The sequence below is a fragment of the Debaryomyces hansenii genome (assembly GCF_000006445.2).
Source record: "Debaryomyces hansenii CBS767 chromosome F complete sequence".
Taxonomy (NCBI): domain Eukaryota; kingdom Fungi; phylum Ascomycota; class Pichiomycetes; order Serinales; family Debaryomycetaceae; genus Debaryomyces; species Debaryomyces hansenii.
The window spans coordinates 823073-841955 of record NC_006048.2 but is presented as its reverse complement, the minus strand read 5'-3'; the positions used below and the strand labels follow the sequence as shown (position 1 = coordinate 841955).

The 18883-nt window shown below is 35.8% G+C and overlaps 10 protein-coding genes across 10 annotated transcripts; 3 read left to right on the top strand and 7 right to left on the bottom strand. All coding sequences in view use genetic code 12, as the record gives it.

The window, feature by feature from the left end:
- Window positions 1-21: 21 nt before the first annotated feature.
- Window positions 22-2181, bottom strand: DEHA2F09768g (DEHA2F09768p; the record flags this gene model as incomplete). Its single annotated transcript, XM_460786.1, has 1 exon — window positions 22-2181. One exon carries the CDS (start codon window positions 2179-2181, stop codon window positions 22-24), a length of 2160 nt encoding a protein of 719 aa, XP_460786.2.
- A 147-nt stretch (window positions 2182-2328) lies between these two features.
- DEHA2F09746g (DEHA2F09746p) lies at window positions 2329-4959 on the bottom strand (the record flags this gene model as incomplete). The annotated part of the gene is made up of 1 exon (XM_460785.1): window positions 2329-4959. The coding sequence occupies one exon, from the start codon at window positions 4957-4959 to the stop codon at window positions 2329-2331; it is 2631 nt and encodes an 876-aa protein (XP_460785.2).
- Window positions 4960-5229: 270 nt separating this feature from the next.
- On the bottom strand, window positions 5230-6154 carry DEHA2F09724g (DEHA2F09724p; the record flags this gene model as incomplete). The annotated part of the gene is made up of 3 exons (XM_460784.2): window positions 5230-5957; window positions 6040-6088; window positions 6152-6154. The coding sequence occupies 3 exons, from the start codon at window positions 6152-6154 to the stop codon at window positions 5230-5232; spliced, it is 780 nt and encodes a 259-aa protein (XP_460784.2).
- A 334-nt stretch (window positions 6155-6488) lies between these two features.
- On the top strand, window positions 6489-7637 carry DEHA2F09702g (DEHA2F09702p; the record flags this gene model as incomplete). The annotated part of the gene is made up of 1 exon (XM_002770737.1): window positions 6489-7637. The coding sequence occupies one exon, from the start codon at window positions 6489-6491 to the stop codon at window positions 7635-7637; it is 1149 nt and encodes a 382-aa protein (XP_002770783.1).
- A 387-nt stretch (window positions 7638-8024) lies between these two features.
- On the top strand, window positions 8025-8705 carry DEHA2F09680g (DEHA2F09680p; the record flags this gene model as incomplete). The annotated part of the gene is made up of 1 exon (XM_460782.1): window positions 8025-8705. One exon carries the CDS (start codon window positions 8025-8027, stop codon window positions 8703-8705), a length of 681 nt encoding a protein of 226 aa, XP_460782.1.
- A 285-nt stretch (window positions 8706-8990) lies between these two features.
- On the top strand, window positions 8991-9983 carry DEHA2F09658g (DEHA2F09658p; the record flags this gene model as incomplete). Its single annotated transcript, XM_460781.1, has 1 exon — window positions 8991-9983. One exon carries the CDS (start codon window positions 8991-8993, stop codon window positions 9981-9983), a length of 993 nt encoding a protein of 330 aa, XP_460781.1.
- A 155-nt stretch (window positions 9984-10138) lies between these two features.
- On the bottom strand, window positions 10139-12817 carry DEHA2F09636g (DEHA2F09636p; the record flags this gene model as incomplete). Its single annotated transcript, XM_460780.1, has 1 exon — window positions 10139-12817. The coding sequence occupies one exon, from the start codon at window positions 12815-12817 to the stop codon at window positions 10139-10141; it is 2679 nt and encodes an 892-aa protein (XP_460780.2).
- A 352-nt stretch (window positions 12818-13169) lies between these two features.
- On the bottom strand, window positions 13170-13940 carry DEHA2F09614g (40S ribosomal protein S1; the record flags this gene model as incomplete). Its single annotated transcript, XM_460779.1, has 1 exon — window positions 13170-13940. One exon carries the CDS (start codon window positions 13938-13940, stop codon window positions 13170-13172), a length of 771 nt encoding a protein of 256 aa, XP_460779.1.
- Window positions 13941-14636: 696 nt separating this feature from the next.
- DEHA2F09592g (DEHA2F09592p) lies at window positions 14637-16823 on the bottom strand (the record flags this gene model as incomplete). Its single annotated transcript, XM_460778.1, has 1 exon — window positions 14637-16823. The coding sequence occupies one exon, from the start codon at window positions 16821-16823 to the stop codon at window positions 14637-14639; it is 2187 nt and encodes a 728-aa protein (XP_460778.2).
- A 750-nt stretch (window positions 16824-17573) lies between these two features.
- DEHA2F09570g (DEHA2F09570p) lies at window positions 17574-18773 on the bottom strand (the record flags this gene model as incomplete). Its single annotated transcript, XM_460777.1, has 1 exon — window positions 17574-18773. The coding sequence occupies one exon, from the start codon at window positions 18771-18773 to the stop codon at window positions 17574-17576; it is 1200 nt and encodes a 399-aa protein (XP_460777.1).
- Between the last annotated feature and the right edge of the window lie 110 nt (window positions 18774-18883).

Here is an 18883-nt window from a genome sequence, read left to right as displayed (position 1 = left end):
CTATGTGTAGAAACAAAGTGTCTACTCAACAACTTCTTCTTTTTCTTCAATGATTTCTTCTTTGATTTCCTCAATGATTTCAGCCTGGACTTCATTCTTCTTTGAACCATTAGCAGCATGCTTTGCTCTGTAAGATCTCCATTGTTCTAACAACTTACGACGTAATAAGATAGCTTCTCTACTAGCGGCATCAGCCTCCATGGCATCAGCTTCATCAAATTGAGCACTATATTCACGTAAGTTCTTTCTGACCTTTTTTCTGTCAGCAGCATTCAATAAAGAAGCTGGTCTTGGTCTCCAGATGAATTCCTTGAAATGGTCAATACTGTTATCCTTCAACATATTACCAGTGAATTCAAATAATCTATAACCATTTTCTATAGAATGAGCCCAAGATGAAGACCAAGCAGCGACAAATCTTCCTGATGGATCCCATGCTAAGTTTGTCATACCAGAGTATTTTTCTGCTTTTAATAATTTAACATTACCGTTGACTTTACTGTTAGCTGGTTTATCTTCTTCATATGAGCAATCATAAAATTCCAATTCACCACTAGACTTAGAAATTGTAGCAACAACAACAAATCTACCCTTTGGAGACCAGCAAACTGTGTTAGAATGCTTATCATGGATTTCCTTGAAACATGTGTATTTCGAGCTTGTAACTCTACCCTTCGACAGGACTTGTGGTGCGTAGAAGGAAATAGTATTTTTGGCAATAGATGGATTCTGATTACCATCATCTAACCTGGAAATAGTGATGAATCTTTCTGATCTTGGTTCCCATGCAAAGTTGAAAACAACATCCTTCAACTCTAATTTTTCAACTGGAATATCCTTTTCGGTAACTTTAAAGAATTCTAAATTAGAGAAAAATGTCTTACGGGATTTGGTATGACGATCAACCTTAACACACAAGAACTTACCTTCACCATGCCAGTGCATCTTACAATCACTGACTTGGAATAAATTGATGGTTCTAATAACTTTTCTAGATGGAATTTGCATCAAGGCAACTCTTGCTGTTTGATTAGAACTTTCAGGAGTCCAGTACGACAAAATGTACTCACCTTCTTTTACCTTAGAGTCAGAAAGATGAACGGCGGCTGGAGCCCATTCAAAGTCAACAACATCATCAACCTTGACTAATTTCTTGTCTAATAATTGGAATGATGGAGTTTCATAAATGGCTAAAGCGCCAGGTCCTTGACGGGCACAGTATTTGTCGTCATGCGACCATTTGACTAATGGCCATGGCATATCCTTCTGACCTTCTAAATGTGGTGGTAATGCAAAAGTTCTAGCAGGTTCACCAGTTGCCATATCCCAAATGACTAATTTATGACCATTACTTTCTGGGCCGAACGGGAAAATAGATCTCTCTGCTGGATCATCTGGTAAGGCAATTGGAAGTGGGGATAAAGTAACCATGTACTTTTCGTTTGGAGAAAAGTCAATTAAACGAACTTGATTATGGATAAACTTAGTAATACTTTGAAAACCATCACCACCCCATGATTGGACACCTTGTGGGTGAACGGAAAACAAATATGTACCTAATGGAGAGAATTTAGCATATTTGGAAGTAAATCCCTTTCTTGGTTCAATAACAGGTTCTGGGTCATTCTTCTTCTTGTTATAATAAACACCAACAGTTTCAGAAAAGTGTAAAGCCATTTGATCACGACCTTGCTCATCTTGTAACCACGATCTCAAATAACCATGACTCTTGAATGGTGGAATTTCAGGTTCATGGAAATCAATTTCAACATTCCCTTCTGCACCAAACTTTTCAATATCACTTAATTTGTTGACTAACAATCTGTGCTTTTGATCTAATTTCTTGCCGTGCAATTGTTGGATAGCAGCTTCTGCCATTTGAGGAGTCTTAAATTGAACAAACAAATAACCCTTGGACTTACCATCTTGTAATGGCATGTGGATTCCTTCGTCACCTTCGACAACTTCACCAACAGTGTTGAATAATTTCTTTAAAACCTTGATTAAAATAGGAACTTTAGCCTCTGGAGCAATTGGAGCACCATCGACAACAACATAATTATCCATACCAAAATCAGAATTAACTGCGTACTTGGCTTCCAAGTCAGAGAAGTCAAGGTCATCTAATTGGACCTCTTTCTCGAGACTCCTATACTCTTGTTCAGACATATTATCGTTCATATTTAAGCCTGTGTATTTGAAATATAAATTGATAAAGGTCTTAAGATAATTCCATGCTCAAGATGTGCTCGCGTTGAAAAAAATTTTTGATGCTGAAAATTATGATTTTGTGTAATTCTATTATACAGATATATTAGTACATAAAACCTAGGACACTTGATCAAGTTCCTGTCTTAACCTAGCATTTTCTCTATCTAACTCCTTTAATCTTTTCTTAGCTTCTTGATTCTCATATACTCTTGCTTCTCTTTCGGCTTTCCACCTATTAGTTAACTCAGTTATCCTCATTTTCGATCCCGTTGATGTAATACTTGTATTTTGAGTAGTATCGTTGTGGCTATCATCTGTGTAATAAGAATCTAGTTGTCTTGTCAAATTGTCATTCACATTGTTTAATTCATCTATTCTTTTGTGCAATTTATTAACATATTCGTTAGTTTGCGAAGTATTTTCACCTTCTTTCAATAAAAGTTTGACATGATCGTTAACGATAATATCTACTGCTCTGGCAAAGTAGTCGAACACTGACTTATGGTACTCACGGATCGTGTTCAATTCTGAAATATCCCACAGGGTCATCTCATCAGTACGGTCGGAGTTTCTCTCCTGGGAAATCTTCTTTGCTAAAGTATCAATTTTCCTCTTAGGTTCTTTTAAAGAAGAATCATCTGCTATCTTGATGAAAGATTTTAGAAATTTTTGAAACTCATGAACATCACGCAGAAGCAATTCACTTAATTGATATTCTAACACGTTCAATTTTTTGAGGCCCTCGTTCATTTCATCTTTCTTGTAGTGGGGCGCTTCTACTGTTAGTGAGGTAATCTTTTCAGTCAAACTTCTGATAGTGGTCTGTAAAGATACCTTGTCCTTTGCAAGAGATTCAAGACTATAAGACAATCTGATCTTTTCCGCTTTCAAGACACGTTGCTTTTCTACTGCTAATTCTAAATCGTTCTTTAGTTGGTCGGTAATTCTTTGATTTGCACCCAACGATAAACTCTCCTGTTTCTTGTTATTCAATTGATTAGTCAATGTAGATATCGTATTTGAAGAATCATCTTGTAATTTTCTATAACGTTCAGTAAGATTGTTCAATTGTTCTTGAAGTTGGTTTACCTCTTTATGTGATAGCAATAAGTCATTATGATGGAACCCATCGTTAGAAGATTTTAGCCATTCACTAGTTTCGCCTATTGAACTATTGCTATAGTGCTTTTGTAAGTCGTTTACTTCCAGTTGCAATTTATCAATAACTTTCTGATACTCATTGAATTTGTTGTCAACGGTGTTGTTTATGGTTCTTAATTTCTGATTTTCTATTCTAAGCTTCTGCATTTCACTGTCAGCATCATCTGATCTAGATCTTTCTAAACTCGCGCATAGTTGATTGAACTTATTGTACAATGATTCGTAATTTGCTCTTATTGTTTGTGTACTCTCAACCTCTTTTTTTAAGTCTTCTTGGATTTTTGATGTGTCTTGTTTATGAGCCAAAAATTCCTTTTGCACCTTGTCTAATGATGCTATAAGCCCTTGAATAATTGTTATATATCCTGATAGTTCAATTTGTTCTTTTTCAGGATTTGAAGGGGGTGGTGAAGGATAGCTGTGATCCTTACGTTCCATTTTCTTTCGAAGCTCCAACCGAACAACATAAAGTTTTGTTTCTAGTGATTTTGAAAGCTTTGCATCACTTGCAGCACCATCTAAACACTTAACTAAAGCTTGTCTTGACGGGTCATCAGTGGAAGGATCATTGATAAGCAATTCTAAAATTTCATTTATAATTCTCGAACAGTCGTTCATATATACGTTTGCATTATTTAGTTGCACTTCTTTATCGTGCAATTGATTTTGAAAATCTTCTAAGTTTAAATAAAGATCTTCATTCAACTTGAGTAATTCATCGTAATTTTGAGACAAATTGTCTTCAATCTCTGCATTAGTGTTTATACTTCCTGACCGTATTCCTGTAGATCTCAGTGGTGATAGTCCGTTAAGATTATTCTGGAAATGGTTTAACTCGCTAATGTCAAATACATTATCTGTATTACTGTAGCGAGTTTTATCAATTAAATGTTGCAAAAACTGTTTAAATAGTTTTATCTGAATTCTATATCCTGTGACTTGTTTATTTAGCTCATTGATTTTGGCAACTGCAGTGGTGTCATGGGTAAGTGATTGCTTAGTGTCGTTGTTAAAAAAATTAGATTGATTGAAATGCAATTTGGGTATTTCTCCCATATGTCCAGGAGCGGCCGTAGACGTTGACCGAAGCTGTTTCCAAGGCGATATAGCCTTTTTATGTCTAGGGCTTTCTGTCTTGCCGTCATTTGAATTTTGATCGAAATCTAAATCACGGTCAAATTGTGCTTGTGTTTCATTATAGCGAGTTGTATCCATAGTCGAATTGTGAAAGCTTTCATCCACAATTATCGATTGGTTGTTTTTGTCCTTGTCGCCTACATTAAGATCGCCCAATGTTTCTCTAAGGCTTGCAATGCTTGTATCCATATCTTGTACTCGACGTGATATATCTTCCTCGTCGTCGAATGAACTGGCTACCGGAGAGAACTTTTCCTTATACAGCAATTCGGGATTCGATAAGAATGGACTAGATGACCTTGTCGAATCTGCATCAATGTCGTTTCTATCATCATGTTCGAAACCACTATTCAGATCATTATTTATGTTTTGAGATAGGGCCACTACTACAGACAGATCACTTCCATCTGAAACGTATGACAGATTAGAGCCCTCAAATTCTGATGACATATCCTAAATCTATAGTCCAAGCACCTAAACCTAAATCAAGATTGTGCAAATAATGTCTACTTGTTTTATAGACGTTTTATATGTTTAGATTTCAAACAATGCGCGTAAACACTAAAAAAAAAATTGGTACATGTTAGAGGTTGGTTTCAATTCAAGGCAAATAGCCTAGCAAATCGTAATCTAATTATTATATTAGTACCGATGGACTATATAACTATTGAGCGTAATATAAAATTTACTTTATGGTGAGCTTGTTCAATACAAAAACATCTAGCTTTCCATTTCTGCGTCTTCTTCATCATCATCTTCTTCTTCTTCATCCTCTTCTTGAGCTAACTTGATGGCTTCTTGTAATAACGCATCAGGAACAGATTCATGTCTGCATGAGGTCTCCTCTTTTGAACACCATGAAATTTCTAATTCATAATCTTTGTCTTTGTTATCTTCGTGAGCTTGGTGGATAATTTTGGCAGCAACTTTCACAGCTTCCTTAACTGTCAACTCTTCGAAGTTCAATTTTTCTAGCTCGGACTTGGCAGTTTGTCTCCCCTTACCGGTGGCAGCACCCGTGTAACCCCAGCATGTCCCACTTGGTTCAATCATATATAAATGTGGTCCGTTCTCGTCAACACCCCCAACAATAGACACAATTCCGAATGGTCTAACGGAGTTGTAACAAGTGTAATTCTGGATATAGATTCCCAAACGATCCATCAAGTGTGGAACAGAAATTGGAGTCTTGTATATGTTCTTGAAATTTTGTGCTTCATCCCTACCTCTATTTACAAAATGACGTCCATCAGGCAAAAGTCCTGAATATGCAACACCAATATGTCTATCAATTGTCTGGATTCTCTTATTCTTTCCTGGAACCAACAATTTGGAATTTATGATCTTTTCAACCGCTAATACTATACCATCTTTACATTTAATTCCGATAGATGTACCACCATTTTCAACAGCTTTCATGGCATATTCTACTTGAAAATTTCTTCCATCTAAATATTCGAGTTAGTATAGGATTCATATTATAACAATGGCTCCTTATTAATGAACGGTTCCCCTTTAAAATCTACGTACCTGGTGAAAAAACACTATTTGATAAATCGTAACCTGTACCGATAGAAGTCTATTGAAATGTTAGTATAATAATTCTGAATTACTCTATCATCATTTTATCCTATGAACATACCATTGTATATGATCGATGGTTCTAAGCTTATATATTTTAAGATTGATACAGCTATAGTATTAACATAGACATATTTCTTAATCGCCACCGCACTCAGAATCAAAGACATATTGGCTGTTTTGTGTCATAATTCATTTTTCATATAGATTTATTGATCAACGATTAGTATACGATAAACGCTGACAATACAATATGGCAGTTCAATTGAAGTGGCCGATTATTGGTGTGGTTGTATGTATTTGATAGTGTGAAAAAAAAAAGGACTGAAAATTTGAAACTTTAACATCTGCTAACGCAAATTACTAACTATCTATAGATACCATGTGTGCTTATAGCTATGGTTGCATATGGTTCCCACTACTTTGTATTCAGAACCAACTTATCACGTACCGAGCAGATCCTATACGAGGTATACGTTTGTATTGTATGGTTATCATACTATTTAGCTATTGTTGTTGACCCAGGATCCCCGCCTAAAAACTTTACACCTAAAGCTGGAGAATGGAGAAGATGGTGTAAGAAATGCCAAAATTATAAGCCAGAGAGGTCACATCATTGCAAAACTTGCAATAAATGTGTGTTGAAAATGGATCATCATTGTCCATGGACGTATAATTGCGTGGGGCACAATAACCTTCCACATTTCTTACGGTTTGTATTCTTTTTGATAGTGGGTATGACCTATGTTCTTTTCCAATTGGGTAAACAAGTACTTCATTATTATGATAGTAGTAAGTTACCGTCCTACTTAATAGACAAGAAGGAAATGTGTGCGGTGATATTTTTACTTCCAGTTACATTTTTTGTATTTGTTTCCATCATTATTTTATTCGTTCGTTGTATGATCAACTTGTTGTTCAGAGGAATGACGCAGATAGAAGTATGGGAAATGGAGAGAATAGGATCCCAGTTCCATACCGAAAGGTTGTGGTTGCAAATACGTAAAAACTACTTCAAGTTGCATGGAAAAGAAATGCCTCATTTAGTATCCTGGAACAGGACAACCAGATACTACGAGGTGGATGAGAATTCTAATAATGACAATTCAAATGAGAACAACATAGTCCCTAAGGATTTCACATCTGATGATATCGTTTTCCCCTATGACTTAGGCGTGCTGTCGAATATGATTAATGCATGTGACTACCCATGGATGTGGCTACTCCCATGGGGTGGTCCCAGAGAAAACGGCTACCATTTCCAAAAAAACGAATTCATGGAAGATGACCAATTGGGCTTACCATGGCCTCCTGACGGGGGCCACCAGGAACCAATGGCTCCAGTGGACGATGATTTTGATATATCTGACTCCGAGCTTCAGGATATGCCTAGCTTAAGAAGACGTCTCGACCCCAGAAACAACATGACGAGGTCCGAATGGATGAACGATCTAGGCGAAACCTTGGATGATTTTGGCGTTGATTTAGATGCTGAAGACATAGAACATGATGATTTAGTTTCAAAAGATGAGATTTCCAATAATTAGAAGTTGCAAAATCCCTATATATTTCCTACATACCTGTAATTGAGACTACTACACAAATTTTCTGCATAATTTTATTTGGTAATTCTAATTCGTATTTGCGTATATCCAAATAAGCACCACACTAGTTATGGCTTCGGCTACATACGCCCACATATGTCTTTGTTCGAGACAGGACGATACTTGTTATCAAGATCACATGTTTTATCGTTATTTGCTCTAGTTCAATACACGGAGTACTGTAGAACCATGGCACGTGCGAAGTGGTGATTTTTCAGCTTCGATCAAGCCATATATAAAGCTGGGTGTATTTGCCATTAATTAGGCTGAAGTAGTCAAAATTAGAATTTAAATTAATCAATTGATTAGAATTAATTACAATTAATAAAAATGGCTTCCCAAGAACACACAACCTTAAGATTAGGGTCTACTGCGCCAAACTTCGAAGCTGAAACCTCCAACGGTAAGATTTCCTTCCACGATTTCATTGGTGACTCATGGGCTGTTTTATTCTCCCATCCAGATGACTTCACCCCAGTCTGTACCACCGAATTGGGTGCTTTCGCTAAGTTAGAACCAGAATTCACCAAGAGAAACGTTAAATTAATTGGTTTATCTGCTAATGGTACTGAATCCCACAAGGCTTGGATCAAGGATATTGATGAAGTTACTGGTTCCAAGTTAACCTTCCCAATCATTGCTGACTCAGAAAGAAAGGTTGCTCACTTATACGATATGATTGACTACCAAGATGCTACTAACGTTGACGACAAAGGTCTCCAATTCACCATCAGATCCGTCTTCGTTATCGACCCAGCTAAGAAGATTAGATTAATCTTAGCTTACCCAGCCTCTACTGGTAGAAACACCGCTGAAGTCTTAAGAGTTGTTGATTCTTTACAAACTGGTGACAAATACAAGGTCACTACCCCAATTAACTGGGTTCCAGGTGATGATGTTATTGTCCACCCAACTATTTCTAATGAAGACGCTAAGACTTTATTCCCAAAATTCAGAATAATCAAGCCTTACTTACGTTTAACTCCATTAGATGTCAAGGAAGAAAAATAATTGAATGAATTTAATTCTAGTTATCCTCCGTTTTGAGCAGGCACTTTAAAATTCACTTATTGTATGGTATTTGACATCCATGCAGATATATAGAAAAGTATACGAGTAAAAGTAATAAAAACGTTCTATCATACATTTTGTAAATGCATTCTTAGTACATAGTCTCTTCCAATATTTTTCAGCTTTGTAGCAAAATCACGTGTGCTACTATGGAATATTCACCTTATAACATAAGGATTTAGATTTGTAAGATATAACCAGATTCAAACTACATAATTAATTTCAATGATCTATCGTAGAGGTTCTAAGGTACTATTGCGGCATTCACGTTTGAAATATAGTTCATGTAAGAAACAGTATGTGTCTAGCCTCCGCAACATTAAATTAGAATCTCCAGTACCATCCTTGATTGCACCACCACTTTTTTACAATCGGACCATACTAAGCCCAAATAATGTGAAGAATCTTGATAATTTCAAATTCTCCGATTCGGTCCCAACCAGATCTGATCTTTCTTCCGAAGACTTGAAGCCTAATCCCAAGGATCAGCTTAGAAAGGCGAATCTCGGAACCATGACAGATGAACTACGAGCACTCATACCCAATATCCTTAATAAATCATTACCGAAAAAGATCGTGTCTAACAATGTTCACTTGAGGATCTGTCCTACCCATTTCCAGGAATTCAATGCCTATTTCCCTACATTGAAGGGCCACGTCTCCTATTACACTACTTGCAAAACATTACAATTTATTCTTACATCTATTGTTCTCAATCCCAAAGTTAAGTTACATATACAGTCGATAAAAACCAATGCAGCTAAAGGTGATTTAGGCCCAGAAATACAAAGCGTATATTCTGGTAGTACTAAAATATATATCCGTTGGAATACTTGTTTAGAAGGATGCGATCATTTGTCTCCTAATGAAATTATGGAGGGTCAACATAGTGGCAATATTTCTAACTATCACTCGACTTCTGATGCAAAATTGGGATCCCATAAGTGGTCAAAACTTGATACCAAGAAGCTTGTGAATAATTCGAATGGCCAACCAATTAAGTCGTCACCTTCAGTTACTACTACCTTGTCCCATTTAACATCTGGACTCATAGGTTTAACTAAAGAGCATAATAAATTGGAACGTGTAATAAGTGGGATATTCATTTTCGAATTAAATGAAAATAATGATAAGATAATAGTTCATACCGTTGAAGATGTTAACGTGATCGAAAAAACTGAAACACAAGATATTGATGGTGAATTGAGAGTTTGTTGATTGAACTCTGGCTTAATCGCATATTGTATATAGTCTACAAGTTACAACTGAATTAATTATGTAAATAACCTTTTATGTTCGAATGAATATCATGAAATTTCAATACTATTAACTTTAACTGTATATAACTGATGAACAACGTAACATGTGGAAATCTAAATGAGGTCTCCTAACATGTTTCTTAGATTGTCAGCATTTAGCAATTCCTGATAATTAAAATCCTTTACCAGTCTCTTTAGATCTAGTAGATTTTCTTCAATAGCAGCAACAAATTCATTATTCTCGGGATCGATCTGTTTCTGATATAACGAATTCAATTGATATGTCAAGTATTCAATCTTTTCAAGGTTATTTAATTTCGTATCATATTTATCATTTACCCATTTCCATAATGGGCTGTTATCGTTTTCCATTGCTTTAATCCTTTCTCTATACCCAGCCTTACTTATGCTCTTATCGTTCGCTAATGCCTGTACGGTAAATACCAAATATGAATTTACAACTAGTTGACTCCTTGCAATCTCATTTGCTTCATTAACTCCGCTAATTATTTTCATTTGCAATATCAGCAAAATAACAAGAAACGAGAAAAAAAAATAAACTATAGGTACGATATTATTTTTTATAAATCTGCTTGAAAGAGACAATGTGATCTTCTTTTCAGATTCTTCTCTATTCAATGTAATTGCTTCTTCAGCCATCTCAGATGTAGGTTTGTTTTCAGCCACAAACTCAGCTACATTCTTTGGAACAGATGGGCCTTCAGCATAATAAGTATTTTCATCAATTCCTTTCTTTAAAGCTTCAATTAAATCTTTAGTTGCTTCTTGTTGGCCCGCCAACGTTTGCTTCTCAATAACACTTTTAATCCACGAGCTCCCTGTCCATTTAATATTATAGGACATCTTTAATATTGTCGAATTATTTGCACCCCATGACAAGCAGTATCTGGTTTTAACTGAAAATGAATTACCCAGGGGAACATCAGGCGTAACAGTACTAGAAATCAAAACAACGTTCTCCGCAAAATTCAAATTCTCTATCGTTTCTTTGACTTCACACCTTGTAGATTTGGGGCCAATGGAATATCCCAACGCTCTTCTGTAGCTAATTTTACGTTCAAGTTTACTTGGATCATCCTTCTTTGGGTGAAATTTGTCATAATCTGAAATTTCTGATGCATTGTGGCTTTCTAAAAAGCTCCTATGAAATGTCGTATTCGAACTGCCAAATAATAAATCAAAAACTATACCTAATGGCGCATTAATTACTTCATTGCATAATTCTGTTTCATTATTTTCCTTTGCATAATCCTTCACTTTGGTTGGCGGATGAAATTCCGGCCCCATATTGATATACTTTGAATCGGGTTTGAATTTTAAAACCTTCAAATCAACTGTATCTATCTTTTTTCTTTTATTCGATTTATTAGAATTGGTTTTTTTGAGCAGCACAGCATCATCGGAGGTATCTTCTGAATCGCTGTGATCTGATGCGTATTCGTTGTCACCATGCCTTTCTTCATCCCCATCAATAGACAAAATATATGACTCTAATTTTGCTGGAGAGTCGAGACATTCATTTTCTACTGACACAATTCCATCGCTATCTAATGAGTAACCAGGTTTTTCCATGGGTTTTTCTTCAATAATTTCCATTTTTCTACCTGTAGTGCCTTGCCATACAGCCTTCATGAAATCAAAAGTTGCATCTCTGGAAATAAAGCTGGCAAAGTTATGTTTTCCACTTGCTGTTTCGATCGATATACCGTTAGGAAATAACCCTGCGGTAGTTTTCTTTTCGATTCTGATAATTTCCTCTTGAGGAATAATCAAACTTGTAACCCATCCCAATAAATTTGAGCTGAAGCAAACATTGTTTTCACTAATATATATTCTGCCTTGAAGCAATATTTCTCTACTCAATGCACACGAAAAATCGTCAAGAAGTCTATCGGTTAAATCAAGTGATCTAAATAGCTGATGAAATTCTGCAGTTCTTCTAGTGGTAGCAAATCTATAGTCCGTGTCCAGGAATTTCTCCTCAACATACAACTTTGGATCATACTTTTCCTTTGGAGTAGCTTTTACAGATTGATCTAATATATTCTGGAAATTTCCTTCGCTAATTGTTCTTTTCGACTTACGATAAGCAATTATCTTTGGTGAAGATGAGTCTAACGATCCTTCATTATCAAATTTGGCCGATTTACTTTTATCAATATCTGAGTTTTCGTCCCGCGAACCATAGGAACTTGGTAGTTCACCCATGTCATGGGCAACATTATTTGAAAGATTAGATCGTGCAGACGAAGTGATTGGTGTGCTTTGGCTATTGAAATTGGAATCAAGAGAAAAGCCTGATGCCTGAGCCCCTTCCCTCGAGATAATAGAGTTAGCATCCTCCTTTGTAGTGTGTGGATTAGCCGGTGTAGATTTCACGAAATATGGAGATTGCAACGAAAGCGATGTCAAAGAGGACGCATGCGATCCATTTCCGTTTGTCTGTACATGATCTTTTTTATCTTCTTTCGGCTCTTCTGAACGTCCAACTGAAGATGTAGAAGAAGTCCGTGATAATCGGCCTTTCTTGCTTGCGGATTTATTCAGCAATGCATTGATATTCGATCTATTCTGTGCAATTGTGTGATTTCTAGAGTCATCGCTATCAATAAACACATCCTTGTCTTTATCTCCACGTTGGGTGGCTGATTTCAATTCTTTATCTAATTTTGAATTGTCATCATTTTTTTTGCTCAAAGTCAATGATTCCGTCGAAGGTGGAAATGAATACGACCAGGCATCATCGTTATCATCAAACAGGTTATCACTCATCACTTTGTACGATAATTGGCTTAATAGTTATTAGTGCATATGAAACTAAAAATGAATGGAAGCAAAATAGATCATTTCAATTTTTGATCATTCCCGCTGCGACCAAAATCGCTAATGATTCCCAAAGATACCGACCACATTTTTATAGGATAAACTGTCCTTCTACAAGATAATAATAAACGACGTAGCATTAATATAAGCAATATACAAGATTTTTTTCTTTCATGACATAAAATTAGAAAAAATAACCCAAAAGAAACTGAATAATTTCACCCTAAACATACAACAAAAATAAGTTTTTTTTCGTTAAATATACAATAATTGACTCGAAGGTCACCTTATGCAAGATAATTTAAACAGCTTCTAAAACAACATCTTTGAATCCGGCAGAAACTTTCTTACCCTTTTCTTCGGTGGAACCTTCACCATGTAAGGCTAATAAGGAACCTAAGTCGAATTTTGGTTGTTTTAATAATTTGACTTTTCTAATGTGGATGTTTTGTAATGGCAAGATGGTTTGGGTTGATTTTTCAATTTCACGACCAATGACTTCTGGAATCAACTTGGAGGTTAATTGAGCCAAAGTACAGTTAGAAACTTCTCTTTGCATGATTTCAATCATCTTCTTTCTGACTTCTCTCAACTTAGAGGATTGGGCATAAGTGGTCTTTCTGATTTGGTTGGCTTGTCTCTTGGTGAAGGCAATAGCGAAAATTCTCAAGACGTAATCATCGGAAGTCTTAACGGTGACGTTAGCTTCGACTAATGATTGCCATTTTCTGACCAAAGATCTCAATTTGTCAGTGGTGAAGTCAATACCGTGGAAGTTGGTCAACAAGTTCTTACCTTGAACTTCGTCTACTCTCAACTTGACCTTTCTGGAAGAGTGGTCTTCTGATCCTTGTAAATCAGCTAAACAAACTTCGACAACACGGCCCTTTAATCCATCGGCAGCGTTCTTTAAACCAGTGGATCTGTTGATTAAAGTCTTACCAACAGCTCTGTTTTCGAAGGTGGATGGGGCCTTAATGTCAAACCATTCTTTCTTGGTGAATGGGTCGACGACCTTCTTCTTCAAACCTTTCTTTCCCTTGGACAATCTCTTATTCTTACCAACAGCCATTTTACTATGATAAATCTATATAATTCTGAAAAGAACTGAAAAATGAAATTCACTTATACTTAGTACGACGAAATAATTTTTCACCTGGTCGCTAGGATTATTCAATATCCGGTCACCGGAGAGCCCTCGAGTTGTTCATTTTATCACGTTTTCAAGCCTTTAACTTTCCCGATTCACCTCGGCTGGTGTTCCGGAATTGACCACGACACTAAATCTCAAAAATCCTCAATTTTCTCTGTGACTCGAATTGTTGATTCACGTGTCAATGGCTGTTGTTAGGGCTTGTTTCGGCTTACTGTGACTGGAACTTTTTGTACGATTTAGTTGGACCTATGGCTTTTATATAACACTAATATAGAGCAAAGTGAACAGGGAAACCAGGAGGAGTATTTTTTTGTGGTAGTAGGTTTTAATTGACTGTATTGTAATATAAAAGTAACAGGCCGTAGTCCATGAAATGGAAAAGGCTATAGATTAATCGCAGTCTGTTCTAATTTGCACCCAAATTATCTGAAAGACAGAACATAGCTGGAGCAATCTACATAAGGTTATTTAATAATTTTATAGCTCTATTAAACTATTTACTTCTGAATTGTGTTGAGAAGAAGAATCTAACCAATATCGTAAGTCTAATATCTTGACTCTATGTACATATATTTATTTCATTTATTAAACACTGGCTGATACCAATACAAGCTATATCAGCAAAAAGTCGTAGATATCTTTGTTGAAGTTTTCAACCGTTCCATTAAGCTCGATTTCATCGAAAATATCTAAATTTGGAACCGAACTGAAATTCTGAGTGACATACAACTGACTTGGAAACGAATCTTGTATCGAATCATAAACTATGTCCAAATTATCTTCATTGAAACGCACTATGGATTTAAAATCATTATCCTGTGCTATCAACTGCTTGAAATGGCATAATGATGCATTCATTATGAACAAGCCATAATTATGAATTTTAGTTACGAGTTTCTTTTGCTCTCTTTCGCCGCCATTTGTTTCTAGGAAAATTCGCATATTCATGTAGCGACTTACTATTATATTTAATGAAACCAAGGTTTTCGTTTCTGTAAATCCATCGTCATGAATATTATCAACGTCGTTATAAAGGTCTGCGAGTTCAGATAATCTCAAAACAATATGACTGTCTGTTATATTTCTTGTTCCCTGATTTTTCAGTGATTTAACGTAAGTAAGTAATGAAAAAAAGTAAAATAGAAATGCTCTGCTAAACCACTGGTTTTGCATTCCCGCAATAAAAAAGTGAATTTGATTTGTACTGGGAATTGAAAGCAACTCCATACTTGATAGATATATTCTCTTCGTAAGTTCAACAGTTGATATTATCATTAAAATAGTATACTTCATTGCCAAATTGTGAGATCGAGTTCCCAACTTACTACTACTATCTCTCAATTCATTATATAATAGTAAGCATCCGTGCTGTATCATTCCAATCAAGGAGATTGATAGAACGAATTGATGTATAATTTTATAAGAATCTTCTAAATTAGATGAATTTTCGAAGTCCTTAATCAACTCAAATACGGTTTTAAAATTTTGGTTTATGAAGTTTCTAATTTCATTTATTACATTTCCAATACCATCATGACTCATTTTTGGGGATAAGAATACATCCATTATTTCTCTCTTCTTGAGTATGGTTTTGATAAATATATCATCAAGATCTAATAAATCCTTCCTCACATTATTATCAGAAATATGTAGTGGTACACCAAGGTCAAATGAATTGATGGTATCAAAGTATAGCAAATATTTCCAAAGATTCTTCAAAACAGTCCTGTACTTCGCTGATTCTCGATTATAAAGGGTATCAACATTTTGGTTCAAGCCTAATGTAAATCCCATTTCTAAACAAATCGCAAAAAGTATATTCCCATTACTGCCGTCACCTCCATCTCCATCTTTGAAGTTAAACTTTTTAAAAATACGTAGCATGAATACGGCTTGTAGCGATGGTAATGAAGCCTTTTCCAAATAGTCTGCCTTAGCTAATAGCTTTGTCGCAAATTTTAGTAGAATATCATGTTCATCCTTAAATTTATTAGACACCATACCAGGCAGGCAAGCTTCTGAATTTACTGAGTATTTCAAGATAGTTATTATTACCGCAATATTTGCAAACTCAACTGAGTTTTGCGGCGATAGTATTTCTATATTCAGATCATTGTCTGATTGTTTGAATTGCACTTTAAATATTTGCAAAATATCATCCCGATCAACTATAGGTAAATATTTGTACCAAAATCCATCAAAAAATTGCAATAAATATTCTAGTAGAACCGAATATTGAGGGAGAAATCTTTGAAGATCAGCTAAAAGTCCATTTGATGTAGAATAAAGGTTATCAAAAATTACGGGTTTCGGTCTATTCTTAAGTTTCCAATCATTTCTCTGGGATTTGAGGGAGTTTTTGATCGACATATAGTAATTCCAAACTAACTGATTTTGAAAGACAATTCTAAATGAAGTAGGGCCACAAAACATTGTCCGGTTGGGCTTGGAGAAAACTATTCGGTATTTATCTGCCTCAATCTCATTGCTGCTGTCCGGTATTGGGCTTGGATAGACTGTGTTTATTTGGCCCCTCAATTGTTTGATTGTCAGTAATAAACGTTCATTTTCTTTCTTAAGAAGGTCAACTTCATTACTATCTATTTTCACAGAGTATGATGATGACTCTTCATATTTACAAGACTCAAGTCCTTTTACTAGGCAACTTGTACAAATCGGCTTTTTCATATCGCATTTACTCTTCCTCTCTCTACAACGCGAACACAGTTTAATGGGTCGCCTTCTTTTCTTCTGTATCCCACCTATTTGATTGAAGTCGTCTTTAGTAAATAACTCCATAATGTATGAATATTAAATGTAAGACCTTATGATATAAATTTATGACATATATCATAAATTTCTGATATAAGAAATTTGCAATATCCTCACGGCCGAGAGTTGCCGCTTTAGTAAAACATGTAGCTTAAATGTCGTGATATATTATATTTCGACATTTCTTGATAACAACAGTCCGATACTTCGGTCTTCTAAAGTTGGTCAAAGTGTAACAAAGAAAACGAAAGCATTATCATTATAGGTAACCGATATTCTTAATTGATGTTAATACTATGAATGAACTGTAATTGTACTTTGAAAAATTAACCTAACTCATTACATACCTCACGCTCCAAACTATAGAAGAAACAATTCTAGGTATAATTCAAGGATCTCGTACACTTTGGTAGTTATTCATCCTAAATGGGGTATATTCTCAAATTTGTAAGAGGGTTTTATATCAAGATTCCTGAATTTTTGCGGACAAACCTAATGTCTCAAATAAAGGGAAGAAAAGATATTTTACACGTCCACAGGATAATTTTTAATATCAGAACATGTTTATTCAACAAACAGAAGTTCCTATATGCTAGCTATGTAAATAAGATTTGAAAAACCTAACCCATAAATAAAAATACGAATAAAAAAAATAGGATATATTAAAGTTTAAGAATTGAAGTTTCATTTTTACTGAAGTCATTAAGTCATTCTTTAAAGACCATTATGAGCAAAGTAAAAATTATGATTTAGAAGTAGAACTCACATACAAATAACCTATTGGTTTTCTGGACGTAATTTTCTAACTTCCTTACCGACTCTCCAGATTTCCATGCTTCTGATGGTTTCTAATTCTTCTTCTAATCTAGCACGGTAGTCAGATTGAGAGTTGAAATCAAGAGATCTTTGGGTTTCGGTACCGTTCTTAACAGATTCGTACAAGTCGTTGAAAACTGGCTTCAAGGCATCCTTGAATCTTGGGTACCAGTCTAAAGCACCTCTTCTGGCGGTGGTAGAACAAGCATCGTACATGTAGTCCATACCGTATTTACCGATCAATGGGTATAAGGATTGAGTGGCTTCTTCAACAGTTTCGTTGAAAGCTTCAGATGGGGTGTGGCCATTTTCTCTTAAGACTTCGTATTGGGCTAAGAACATACCGTGGATACCACCCATTAAACAACCTCTTTCACCGTATAAATCGGAGTTGACTTCTCTTTCGAAGGTGGTTTGGTAAACGTAACCAGAACCAATGGCAACAGCTAAAGCGATAGCCTTTTCTTCGGCCTTACCGGTAACATCGTTCCAGACAGCGTAAGAAGAGTTGATACCTCTACCTTCCTTAAATAAGGTTCTGACAGTTCTACCGGAACCCTTTGGAGCAGCTAAGATAACGTCAATGTTGGTTGGTGGTTCAACGTGGGTTAATTCCTTGAAAACTGGAGAGAAACCGTGGGAAAAGTATAAGGTCTTACCTTCAGTAAGTTGTGGCTTGATAGATTCCCAAGTTTCAGATTGAGCAGCATCAGATAACAAGTTCATGATGTAAGTACCCTTACCGATAGCTTCGTTGACATCGAATAAGTTTTCACCTGGAACCCATCCATCTTCGATGGCAGCCTTCCATGAAGCACCATCCTTTCTAACACCAATGATAACGTTTAAACCATTGTCTCTCAAGTTTAAACCTTGACCGTAACCTTGGGAACCGTAACCAATTAAAGCTAAAGTATCGTTCTTGAAGTACTCTAATAACTTTTCTCTTGGCCAGTCAGCACGTTCGTGGACAATTTCATCCATACCACCGAAGTTGATGGTCTTAACACCACGGGCAGCAGCTGGAGCAATTGACTTTCTGGCAACAACTGGACGAGCAGCATTAGCTAAAGCTGATAAAGCTCTCTTGGAAGCAACTTGCTTAGCAGCATTGTTGGAGGCCATACGGGCCATACGAATAGAAGCGTTTCTGATAGACATCCTATAATTTGTTATAATTAATTAACTGAAGAAATATAATTCAATTGTGTAAAGGAAATTATAATAGGTCTTTATATATTGGATCAATTTTAGAATGTCGTTGAAGAATT